At 44.5% G+C, this 12812-nt stretch overlaps 1 protein-coding gene across 2 annotated transcripts; it reads left to right on the top strand.

Moving 5' to 3' along the window:
- The first annotated feature begins 2 nt into the window (after positions 1-2).
- MRRF (mitochondrial ribosome recycling factor) lies at positions 3-12589 on the top strand. Of its 2 annotated transcripts, none has more exons than XM_067471759.1 (7): positions 3-115; positions 1919-2090; positions 2392-2535; positions 7484-7602; positions 9628-9719; positions 10826-10985; positions 12209-12589. In XM_067471759.1, the coding sequence occupies exons 2-7, from the start codon at positions 1928-1930 to the stop codon at positions 12284-12286; spliced, it is 756 nt and encodes a 251-aa protein (XP_067327860.1). In that variant the 5' UTR covers positions 3-115; positions 1919-1927; the 3' UTR covers positions 12287-12589. The 2 variants fall into 2 exon arrangements, with proteins under 2 accessions (XP_067327860.1, XP_067327859.1); XM_067471758.1 differs by lacking the exon at positions 3-115 and adding an exon at positions 868-885.
- Positions 12590-12812: the final 223 nt, after the last annotated feature.

The following is a 12812-nucleotide window of genomic DNA, read 5'->3' as shown; positions in this document are numbered from 1 at the left end:
GAGAAGAGTGACAGCCCCAGGAGGGGGCGGGGCTAGTGACGTCACCGGCCCGCGACGCAGCCAGGCTGGTTCTCCTCAGAGCGGCAGGCCTCTCTTTGGGTTTCGATTTTTTGAAGTGAGTCCGGGCGGGAAGGGTTTGTTTGCTGACTTCGTGTTTGTTCGTTTGTTTATTTACACGCCAAAGCGGGTCGAGCGGGGCCTTGGCAACCTAAGCAGGAAAGGAGCCCAGGAAAGGGGCGGGGCCTGGCTTGGGGGCGGGGCTTTGGAAATGACGTCACCGTAACCCAAGTAATGAAAGCTCCAAGGGGTGGGCGGGGCCTCCTTCAGTGGGTGGGGCTTAGAAAATGACGTCACCGTAACCTAAGGAATGAGGAAAGCTCCAAGAGGTGGGCGGGGCCTCTTTCATTGGGCGGGGCTTGGAAAATGACGTCACTGTAACAAGGAATGAGAAAGCTCCAAGAGGTGGGCAGGGCCTCCTTCAATGGGCGGGGCTTGGGAAATGACGTCACTGTAACAAGGAATGAGAAAGCTCCAAGAGGTGGGCGGGGCCTCCTTCAGTGGGCGGGGCTTGGGAAATGACGTCACTGTAACTTAAGGAACGAAAACTCCAAGGGGTGGGCGGGGCCTCATTCAGTGGGCGGGGCTTGGAAAATGACGTCACTGTAACTTAAGGAATGAAAACTCCAAGGGGTGGGCGGGGCCTCATTCAGTGGGCGGGGCTTGGAAAATGACGTCACTGTAACTTAAGGAATGAGAAAGCTCCAAGAGGTGGGCGGGGCCTCCTTCAGTGGGCGGGGCTTGGAAAATGACGTCAGCCTGTCATTGGAGCATAACAGCTCAGTTTTGGATATGTTTGAGTTCATTTCCAACCATTATTATATTTAGGTTACTATTTGATTTATTATTTTTAATTTATTAATTACTATTGATTGAGTTCATTTCCAACAATTATTATATTTATGTTACTATTTGATTTATTATTTTTAATTTATTAATTATTATTTATGTTATTTTTATATTTTTGTTCATGTTATTTATTAGTATTATTAAATTAATTTATTATTTGTGTTATGTTCTTTCTTATTTTATTATTTTATTTTGATTATTATGCGAGTATTATTCCATTTATGTTGTTATGTGATTTTTATTTTATTATTATTATTTACCGTACTTCATTAGTTGATATTATTGATGTTGTGATATTATTATTTTATATTATTATTTTACGTTATTATTATTATTATTATTAACTTCATTAGTGTTACTTTAGTTGATACTATTTATGTTGTGAGCATTTTAACTATTTATGTCATTATTTATTATTATTATTTTTACTTCATTAGTGTTACTTTAGTTGATACTATTTATGTTGTGAGCATTTTAACTATTTATGTCATTATTTTTTATTATTAATTACTTCATTAGTGTTACTTTAGTTCATATTATTTATGTTGTTAGCATTTTAACTATTTATGTGATTATTATTATTATTACTTTCATTAGTGTTACTTTAGTTTGTATTATTTATGTTGTGAGCATTTTAACTATTTATGTGATTATTATTTTATATTATTATTATTATTTCATTAGTGTTACTTTACTTTAGTTATTATTTATGTTGTTAGCATTTTAACTATTTACATCAATATTTTTATATTATTATTATTATTATTATTTACTTCATTAGTGTTACTTTAGTTGATAGTATTTATGTTGTTTACATTTTAACTATGTGATTATTATTTTACTTTTATTCTTCTTATTATTATTATTTACTTCATTAGTGTTACTTTAGTTGATATTATTTATGTTGTTAGCATTTTAATTATTATTATTATTAATAATAATTAAATAGTTAATAATAATTAAATAGTTAATAATAATAATAATAGTTATTTTATCTCTTCTTCCTCCGCAGCTGCTCGTGATGTCAGGGCCCCTGCGGTGTCTCCGGCTGTTGCCGCTCCTGCTCCGTGGCAGCAGTGTTTTGGGGCCCCCCGGGCTCTCCCCATGGGGCCCCTGCCTGCACTGCGCTCCCAAAGGCCTTCCACCGCTGCAAGCCAGGCATCTTGCCACCAAGAAGGCAAAAGGTAGGAAGCAGAGCCTTTTGTACATCAAGGCATGGGCCAACTTGGGCCCTCCCTCCAGGTGTTTTGGACTCCAACTCCCACAATTCCTAACAGCCGGTAGGCTGTTAGGAATTGTGGGAGTTGGAGTCCAAAACACCTGGAGGGAGGGCCCAAGTTGGCCTAGGCCTTCTCTAGATGGATATATAGAGATATAAACATACAGATCTAGGGCAGACGAATGTAATGTTTACAAAAATCAAAATTTCCATCTCTTTGATGTCTTTGGCCAAACGTAGTCTGTCTTCTCTCCCCTCCGCCAAAGGGAAAGGCCAGGCGCGCGTGAGCATCAATGCCGCTTTGGTGGAGGACATCATCAGCTTGGAAGAGGTGGGCGAGGACATGCGCACCGTGCTCCGCGCCCTGCAAGACGACTTCAGCAAGACCCTCAACATCCGCACCTCCCCGGGTGAGTGGCCGTCCCTCGCAAGACTGAGCATTGCGTGCCTTTGCCCTTGTGGAAACTAGTCCTAGAGTGGGAAGAGACCCCCAAGGGCCAGGCAGCCCAACCACCTTTATTCTGCCAGGCAGAAAGACACCATCAAAGCCCTCCCGACAGATGACCATGCAGCCACAGATCGGATATAAATAGATAAGATATAATAGATATATACATAGATATAGAGTCATAGGTTTGGAAGAGACTCTCATGGCCCATCCAGTGCAACCCCCTTCTTTCTGCCAGTTAGGGATACACCATCAAAGCCCTCCTGACAGACGACCATGCAGCCACAGATCAGATATAGATAGATAGATAGCTATAATAGATATATACATAGATAGAGACAGAGTGATAGATTTGGAAGAGATTCTCATGGCCCATCTAGTCCAACTCCCTTTATTCTGCCAGGCAGGAAGACACCATCAAAGCCCTCCTGACGGATAACCATCCAGCCACGGATCAGATAAATAGATATAATAGCTAGATACAGAGTCATAGATTTGGAAGAGACTCTCATGGCCCATCCAGTCCAACTCCCTGCCTTCTGTGAGGCAGGAAGACACCATCAAAGCCCTCCCGACAGATGACCATCCAGCCACAGATCAGAGATAGATAGGTAAGATATAATAGATAAATACATAGATATAGAGTCATAAGTTTGGAAGACTCTCATGGCCCATGGAGTGCAAGCAACTCCCTTCTTTCTGCCAGGTAGGAATACACCATCAAAGCCCTCCTGACAGATGACCATCCAGCCACGGATCAGATATAGATAGATAAGATATAATAGATATATACATAGATATAGAATCATAAGTTTGGAAGACTCTCATGGCCCATCCAGTGCAACTTCCTTCTTTTTGCCAGGCAGGAAGACACAATCAAAGCCCTCCCGACAAATGACCATGCAGCCACAGATCAGAGATAGATAGATAAGATATAATAGATATATACATAGATATAGAACCATAAGTTTGGAAGAGACTCTCATGGCCCATCCAGTGCAACTTCCTTCTTTTTGCCAGGCAGGAAGACACAATCAAAGCCCTCCTGACAGATGACCATGCAGCCACAGATCAGATATAGATAAGATATAATATAAACACACACACACACACACATAGATATAGATATAGCCATAGAGTTGGAAGAGGCCCTCATGGCCCATCCAGTCCAACTCCCTGCCTTCTGCCAGGCAGGAAGACACCATCAAAGCCCTCCCAACAGATTGCCATCCAGAGATAGGGCAAGAGAGAAATATAGTTTTATCATAACTGTTATTATTACTCTGATGGACTCCCCTGTCAAAGAGCAATGATAGATAAATAGAATAGATACAGACATAATACAGAGTCATAGATTTGGAAGAAACATCAAAGCCCTCCTGACAGATGGCCATGTAGCCATAGATAAGATATCGGTAGATAGAATAGATACATACATGCATACATACAGAGTCATAGATTTGGGAGGGAACCCCAAAGGTCATCTAACCCCCTTTGGAAGAGACTCTCGTGGCCCATCCAGACCAACTCCCCTCTTTCTGCCAGGCAAGGAGACACCATCAAAGCCCTCCTGACAGATGGCCATCTGGCCACAGATCAGATATAGATAGATAAAATATAATAGATAGATACATAGATAGATACAGAGTCATAGATTTGGAAGAGACTCTCATGGCCCATCCAGTCCAACTCCCTTCCTTCTGTGAGGCAGGAAGACACCATCAAAGCCCTCCCGACAGATGACCATGCAGCCACAGATCAGATATAGATAGATAAAATATAACAGATATATACATAGATAGAGACAGAGTCGTAGATTTGGGAGAGACTCTCATGGCCTATCCAGTCCAACTCCCTTCTTTCTGTCAAGCAGGAAGACACCATCAAAGCTCTCCTGACAGACGACCATCCAGCCATAGATTGAATCACAATCAGATCTGGAAGAGACCCTCATGGGCCATCCAGTCAAACACCCTTATTGTGCCAGGCAGGAAGACACTACCAAAGCCCTCCCGACAGATGGCCATCCAGCCATAGATCAAATATAGGTAGGTAGATATAGATTTGGAAGATAACCTCAAAGGTCACTCAGTCCAACCCTCTTATTATGCCAGGCAGGAAGGCACCAACAAAGCCCTCCTGACAGATGGCCATGTATAGGTAGATAGAATAGATACATACATGCATACATACAGAGTCATCGATTTGGAATAGAACCCCAAAGGTCATCCAGTCTAACCCCCTTCTGCCAGGCAGGAAGACACCATCAAAGCCCTTCCGACAGATGGCCATCCAGCCATAGATCAAATATAGATAGATAGAGAGTCATAGAGTTGGGGCATCTAGTCCAACCCCCTTTTTCCATGCAGGGAAAAGCAGCATCAAAGCCACCCAGCCTCTGTTTCAAAGCCTCCAAAGAAAGAGCCTCCACCGCAGGGAGTTCCACTGCTGAACAGCTCTTCTTACAGTCAGGAATAATAATAATAATAATAATAATAATAATAATCTTTGTTTATACCCCGCCACCATCTCACCAAAGGAGTGTTCCGGTGGAATCTCCTTTCCTGCCATTTGAATCCATTGCATCCCGCTGTGATGTTTCCACAGTCCCGTCCATTATTAAGGACTTAACCCTGGGCTTAACCAGGAAAGGCCCGTTTATGGCTAATGGCTTCCTGCAGGCAGCCAAGACAAGTGGAAGTTGTCCGCGGCTGCCGCTTCGGACGCCAACCGTTTGCAGATGGCCGGGCAGGAAAGGGGCAATTGCCACCAAATTAACCCCTTTGGAGATTGTCATCAAGACGTAGAGGAAGGTCAGTGGGGTGGAAACAGGGGAGCGGCCTCGAGAACAACCCCCCCTTCCGCCCTCTGCCGTTTCATCAAAAGACCCCTTTTTCCTAGACCAAAGCCAGGGAAATATTCAACCTTTGGCTGGGAAGTTTTTATTTATAAATAAATAAAGTGTATTGTTTGTGGGATTAGCATAACTCACTAGACAAATTGACACCAAATTTGGACACAATACACCTATCCGGCCAACAAGTGACCATCACTCATAAAAACACTGAAAAACGTAGCGTAAGGGACCTAAAAAGGCAAATAATAATAATAATAATAAATACATTACAGTGCATGTGCAAAACCACATATATACACATGTATACACACATATACACATGCAAAACACATCTACACAGACTGGGCCACAGCAACGTGTGGTAGGGGACGGCTAGTCTATATAAATAAAAATGTAATGTTTGTTTGTGGGATTAACAGAACTCAAAAACTACTGGATGAATTGACACGAAATTTGGACACAAGACACATACCAGGCCAATGAGTGACCATCACTCATAAAAACACTGAAAAACACAGTAAAAGGGACTTAAAAAGGCATATATATATATATATATATATATATATATATATTACGATGCATGCGCAAAAACACATATATAAGCAAACACACATATATATGCATATACAGAAATATATACACACAAAGTAGTATATATACACAGACTGGGTCACAGCAACGTGTGGCAGGGGACGGCTAGTGTATATATATAAACCCTGTCCATTTTTATGCTGCATTTGTGCAAATGCCCTCATTATATATGCACGCCAATATTCAACATCAGCCCATTCTTTCTCATAAATTTGGGGAAAATATTCCATATATATATATGGAACTTCCAGCAGCACAACGGGTTAAACTGCTGAGCTTGCTGAACTTGCTTACCAAAAGGCTGGTGGTTTGAATCCGGGGAGTGGGGTGAGCTCCTGCTGTTAAACCCAGCTCCTGCCAACCTAGCAGTTTGAAAACATGCATATGTGAGAAGATCAACAAGTACCGCTCTGGCGGGAAGGTAATGGCACTCCATGCAGTCATGCCGGCCACATGACCTTGGAGGCACCTATGGACAACATCTGTTCTTCAGCTTAGAAATGGAGATGAGCACCGCCTACAGAGTCGGAACAGAACAGGATGTAATTTCAGGGGAAATCTGATGTTCATTACAATAATAATTATGTATACTGTTTTTATATAAATAAATAAATAAAAAGGTAATGTTCGTTTGTGGGATGAACAGAACTCAAAAACCACTGGACAAATTGACACCAAATTTGGACACAAGACATCTAACAACCCAATGTATGTCCTTCACTCAAAAAACTTGATTCTGTCATTTGGGAGTTGCTGGGATTTATAGTTCACCTTCAATCAAAGAGCATTCTGAACCCCACCAACGATGGAATTGAACCAAACTTGGCACACGGTTCTCCCAAGACCAACAGAAAATACTGGAAGGGTTTGGTGGGCAGTGTCCTTTGATTTTGGAGTCGTAGTTCACCTACAACCAGAGATCACTGTGGACGAAAACAATGATGGGTCTGGACCAAACTCCACACGAGTACTCAATATGCTCAAATGTGAACACTGGTGGAGTTTGGGGAAAATAGAATCTTGACATTTGGGAGTTGTAGTTGCTGGGAGTTGTAGTTCACCTACAATAATCACAGAGCATTCTAAACCCCACCAACGATAGAATTGGGCCAAACCTCCCACACTGAACACCCATGTGGGCCACAGCAACGCATTGCAGGGGACGGCTAGTATGTGTGTGTGTGTATATATATATATACAGAGAGAGAGAGAGAGAGAATTTTTATAATAATTATTATAAAATTATATATATGTATGTATATGTGTGTAAAAGTTACAAATTAATTTTTTAAAAAAGATAACCTTTTCAAGCTTGACTCTGCTTTTGTAAATGGCTGAAGCTCAGTCGTTCTACTGCTAGCGCTAGAAGCTTCTGATCTGCTAAACTGCTGCTGTTGCAGCTTTGCTGTTTCTGAATGCTTTCCCCCTTTCCTGGAAATAACCATTGTCCTTCTCATTCCAGGGGCCCTGGATCATATCATGGTCTCCACAAAGGATGGGAAGTTCCCCCTGAACCAGCTGGGACAGGTCTCCCTGAAGTCTCCCCAGCTCATCCTGGTCAACATGAGCAACTTCCCGGAGGTCAGTCAATGTGATGCTGGGTCGGTCTCCAGTGCAGTGTTTCCCCATAAAACAATATCCGTATCAGAAGGGAAGAAACGAGAGAGAGGTGCTCTATCGCTGCCTGGCCAGCAGCATCGCAGGGAAACATGACCAAATGTGGGATTTCGGTTCATAGAATCCCAGAGTTGGATTGTGTGTTTCTATGTCTCAAGAGTCAATACACAAAAATATATCCATAAACAAGATAGCATGAGTCCAAGGCAGGCAGCCTATGCCACACATGAACTAGAAGCAAGACCAAACTTAGAACCGCTCTGAGTTACCTCTGGGCTGAGAGAGGCGGTATAGAAATATAATATAATATAATATAATATAATATAATATAATATAATATAATATATAAATAAACTTGAATACATGAATTTCAAGAACATAGGACCAAAAACTGAGAGCTGTTCAGCTGAAGACAACATTAATGTCACAATTGTACCAGCAGGAACCACTTTAAAAAGCCTCAATCCTGCCCATAACATCATTCCGCACGCACTTGCTTCTCCTCTCCTTATCTCTAAGCCTCTGGGAATAGCAAGTCTGTCTTTGTTGCACACCCTGTCTCTGCAATTCCAAGCACCTTGACATAGACAAACATTTGTCTCCCACATTTCTCAGCCTACACTTCTGACAGGTGCCTGTTAGGGATTCCTCATCTTCAGAAGAGGAAGGGGAGCAGGGAAGTGCTCAGGAATTGGAGGGAGAAGAAGAATCAGACGATGAGGGTTTGAAAGTGCCCACATTTCTAGAGAGATGAAAAGAGCACAGACAACGTTCCGCTAGAATAGCTGCTAAAAACACTGAGCTAATTGGGAGATGCCCTAGCACCTCCTGCATGGGGAACACCCCCTTCCTCATCTCCTGAGCACTCAGAATCTGACTCAGAATCTAACGGCTGCTAGGAATTCTTCGAGTTGAAGTCCAAAACACCTGGAGAGAGGTCCCAAGTTGGCCCATGCCCAGCCTAGATTGAAAGAAGTAATAGTCCCATGCTCCAATATGCTGATGATAACATAGTCTGTGCACATTCAGAAGAACTACAACATCTTTTATAGAACTCCAATATGCTAATGATAACGTACTCTGGGCTCATTCAGAAGACAGACAACATCTGTGATAGAACTCCAATATGCTAATGATAACATAGTCCGGGCTCATTCAGAAGACTGACAACATATAGAACTCCAATATGCTAATGATAACGTAGTCTGGGCTCATTCAGAAGAACTACAACATCTGTTATAGAACTCCAATATGCTGATATATGAATTGTGGAAGTCCAAATCACCTGGAGGGAGGGCGCAAGTTGGCCCATGCCTAGTCTAAAGCCGCTGTGTTCCTCTTGGCTCTCAAAACCACAACAAATTGGGCCAAATGCAGTTTGTGCAGCTCGGGTCAAAGACCTATATGCCTCTTGCTTTGCAGGGCTGGGGGTTTCGCCCACCGAAGGGGTCGAATGCCTCTTGGGTCAACCCCCCCCACCCACCCACCCACCCCTGTTTTCTCTCCAACGGCGCTCCAGGCGTGGCCAACCGCAAAGCCCAGGCCTCCCGCTAATCCCTTTTCGGTTTGACACGTTTCCCCGCCGCAATGTGGAATGAGTTAGGGAGACGTGGAATCGGATCCCGGAACATTTCATCCGGCGCTTGGCAAAGTCCAGAGTCCCGTCCCCGTCCCGGGGGGAATCCCCTCGCCGTCTGGGTTGCCTCAAAAGCGTCGGGATGGTTTCCATTTTCCTTGTGGCTTTCTCAATCCCCGTCCCCCCCACTCCGTGCCATCCCTCCGATGCCTTGAGAGAAGCCGCTCGCCCGTCGGGTTTGATCAAAGCGCCGCTCGCCGACGTCACGTCCTGATCCCGGCCGGCCACCGGACTTAAACGTTTCCATGTTCTGTCAAGGCGCATTGCTCTCCGTCAATGGAGACGCCGCGCCTGGAAATAATTATTGGCTAATTCCCCCTGACTGTTTGATCTCCGCCTTCCTCTCTTTGCAGAGCACAGCTGCGGCCGTGAAGGCCATCCGGGAGAGTGGGATGGGACTCAATCCCGAAGCGGACGGGACACTCCTGCGCGTCCCCGTCCCCAAGTAAGCAGCACCGGCCTTTCTGCCAGGGTGGGGGCTGAGGATGATGAGGATGATGATGTGTGGCTCAAGTCAGCTAACAATCCCAAACTTTGGTCATAGTTTGAAAAGCACAATACAAAATAATAATAATAATAATAATAATAATAAGAAACACAACAAGATGAGTCCACAGCAGACAAGATCACACCGCTGGCTGTATTATTATTATTATTATTATTATTATTATTATTATTATTATTCACAACAAGATGAGTCCACAGCAGACAAGATCATACTGCTGGCTGTATTATTATTATTATTATTATTATTATTATTATTATTATTACAAGCCAGTCAAGGTGGTCCCAGTGGTGAACGGCACACTGGGTGCAGTGCCTAAAGACCTTGGCCTGCACTTAAACACAATCGGCGCTGACAAAATTACCATCTGCCAGCTGCAAAATAAATTAAAGATTGAGCTGCAAAGACTCTGGCACAACAATAATAATGTGTGTGTGTGTGTTTGACTGCATTTTACTGAATGTAAGCGCAACCTATTTTTTAATTATTATTATTGTTGCATTGTTGTGAGTTTTCCAAGCTGCCTGGCCATATTCTGGAAGCATTCTCTCCTGACTTTTTGCCCACATCTATGGCAGGCATTCCTAGAGGTTGTGAGATCTCTTGGAAACTTGGCAAGTGAGGTTTATATATATCCCTGTGGAATGATGTCCAGGGTGGGAGAAAGAACTCTTGCCTGTTGGAGGCAAGTGGGAATGTTGCCATTGGCCGGCTTGATTAGCATTGAATAGCCTTGCAGCTTCAAAGCCTACCAAAAATCTAGAATCATGACAGCAAATATAAAAAAAACACTCAGTAAACAGGGAAATTCTAGACAGGAAACCATCGGGGCCAGCTAATACCGCCCAACAAAGGATTCCCCCAGGCAGTAGGCAGCTAGGCTTTGAAGCTGCAAGGCTATATAGTCAAGCTGGCCAAAATGCAATATTTTGGAGGAAGGGTTGGGCCAAACTACCTCTGCCAAAGGGAACCCTAAGTGGGACAAAAATAACCGGTCAGTCCGGATACTTCTTTAACCCAAGCTTTTTTTATTTTTGGTCATCCAGGGTGACCCGTGAACACCGGGAGAGCCTTGCCGCTGTGGCCAAGCAGCTGACCAACAAGGCCAAGGATTCCCTGCGGAAGGTGCGGGCCGCGGCCGTCAGCCGGACCAAGAAGGCCAAAGCCACCGTCTCCGAAGACACCGTCCGGCTGATAGAGAAGCAGGTACCGTGGGGTCAGTTTCCTTATTGCAGTACAATTGCTTCACTGGGGAGGGAGTTCAGTTGTGGAACTCACTGCCCCATGATGCCATAGCAGTGTGACCCAGCCAAGTAGCCCAAAGTGATAGAAAGAACAAAAACAGACCAATGTGATATCTTCCTTGGGAGGCTTTCTTATAGCAAAATAATATGATGGCACTATTTACAAGAACAAGGTTTCCATGACACAAATAAAGTTCAACCGTCACACTGGAGCTTCACACATGAGGTGGTCTCATACTGAGGCCTACTAACACACTGAGGCCTACCTCACACAGAAGCTTCTCTCTCACACTGAGGTGAACTAATACAGAAGCCTTCTCATACTGAGGTCTACTAACACACTGAGGTGTACCTCACACAGAGGCTTCTCTCACAGACTAAGATGAACTAACATTGAAGCCTTCTCATACTGTCTACTAACACACTGAGGCCTAGCTCACACAAAGGTTTCTCTCACAGACAAAGGAGAACTAACACTGAAGCTTTCACATACTGAGGCCTACTAACACACTGAGACCTATCTCACACAGAGGCTTCTCTCACAGACAAAGGAGAACTAACACTGAAGCCTTCTCATACTGAGGCTTAGTAACACACTGAGGCCTCCCTCACACAGAGGCCTCTCTCACATAGGTGAACTAATACTGAAGCCTTCACAATCTGAGGCCTACTAACACACAGGCCTACCTCACACAGAGGCTTCTCTCACAGACGGAGGTGAACCAACACTGAAGCCTTCTCATACTGAGGCCTACTAACACACAGGCCTACCTCACACAGAGGCTTCTCTCACAGACAGAGGCGAACTAACACTGAAGCCTTTTCATACTGAGGCTTACCTCACATAGAGGCTTCTCTCACAGACAGAAGTGAACTAACACTGACGCCCTTTCAAACTGAGGCCTACTAACGCACTGAGGCTTCTCTCAAAGACAGAGGTGAACTAACACTGAAGCCTTCACATACTGAGGCCAACCTCACACAGAGGTTTCTCTCACAGACAGAGGTGAACTAACCCTGAAGCCTTCACACACTGAGGCCTACTAACACCTTGAGGCCTACCTCAGTGCTTGACTCACATTTTTGTAATTAAAAATACCTAGTTAATTTTGAATCTTTCTGACAATCCATCTAAGACGCTCATCTCGTCCTGTGTCTCTTCTTCTTCCCCCAACTTGGCCGCAGGTCCAGCAAATGACAGACGACGCTGTGGCTGAAATGGAGAAGCTGCTGGCCGCCAAGACGAAGGAGCTGCTGGGGTGAGGATCCTCACAGGCCGCATGTCTGGCGCGTCGTCCTTCTGCGTTTCGGTCTCGAAATGGACTGGCTCTGCTGTCGTGGCTTTGGCACCGAACAGGATGCTGGCTTTTTGTCAAGTGCCGCTTGGACAGCGATGCCAGGTAAATACGGGCCGCGTGGGGCAAGGCTGTGGGAGAAATGCCGCCTGGAAGGCACCCCGGTCTGTAAGGACGTCTCCATTCTCTGGCCTGGCTTTTGGGGAAAGGTCGGGGCCGCCGCCTCGCTTGCGAACCTGCTTGGCTTTGTAATAAAGGATTCCCAACTGAATCATTCCTCTCTTTGGGCTTTGTGGCCCTCCAGGTGTGTTGGGTTCTCCGGACTCCTGGGAGTTGTCGTTGGGCTGCTTTGTCATTGTGACGTTGTTGACAAGAGGGTTCTCCACCGTGGTCCCTGTAAAATACGCGCCAATGGTAGTATATCCTGCGCGGGAAATACCCTATGTGCAAATTTCACAGGTGACCACCCGGAGAAACACGATTATAGGTAAGCA

This window comes from Anolis sagrei, chromosome 11 (assembly GCF_037176765.1).
Source record: "Anolis sagrei isolate rAnoSag1 chromosome 11, rAnoSag1.mat, whole genome shotgun sequence".
Taxonomy (NCBI): domain Eukaryota; kingdom Metazoa; phylum Chordata; class Lepidosauria; order Squamata; family Dactyloidae; genus Anolis; species Anolis sagrei.
This window is presented reverse-complemented; position numbering and strand designations above follow the sequence as displayed.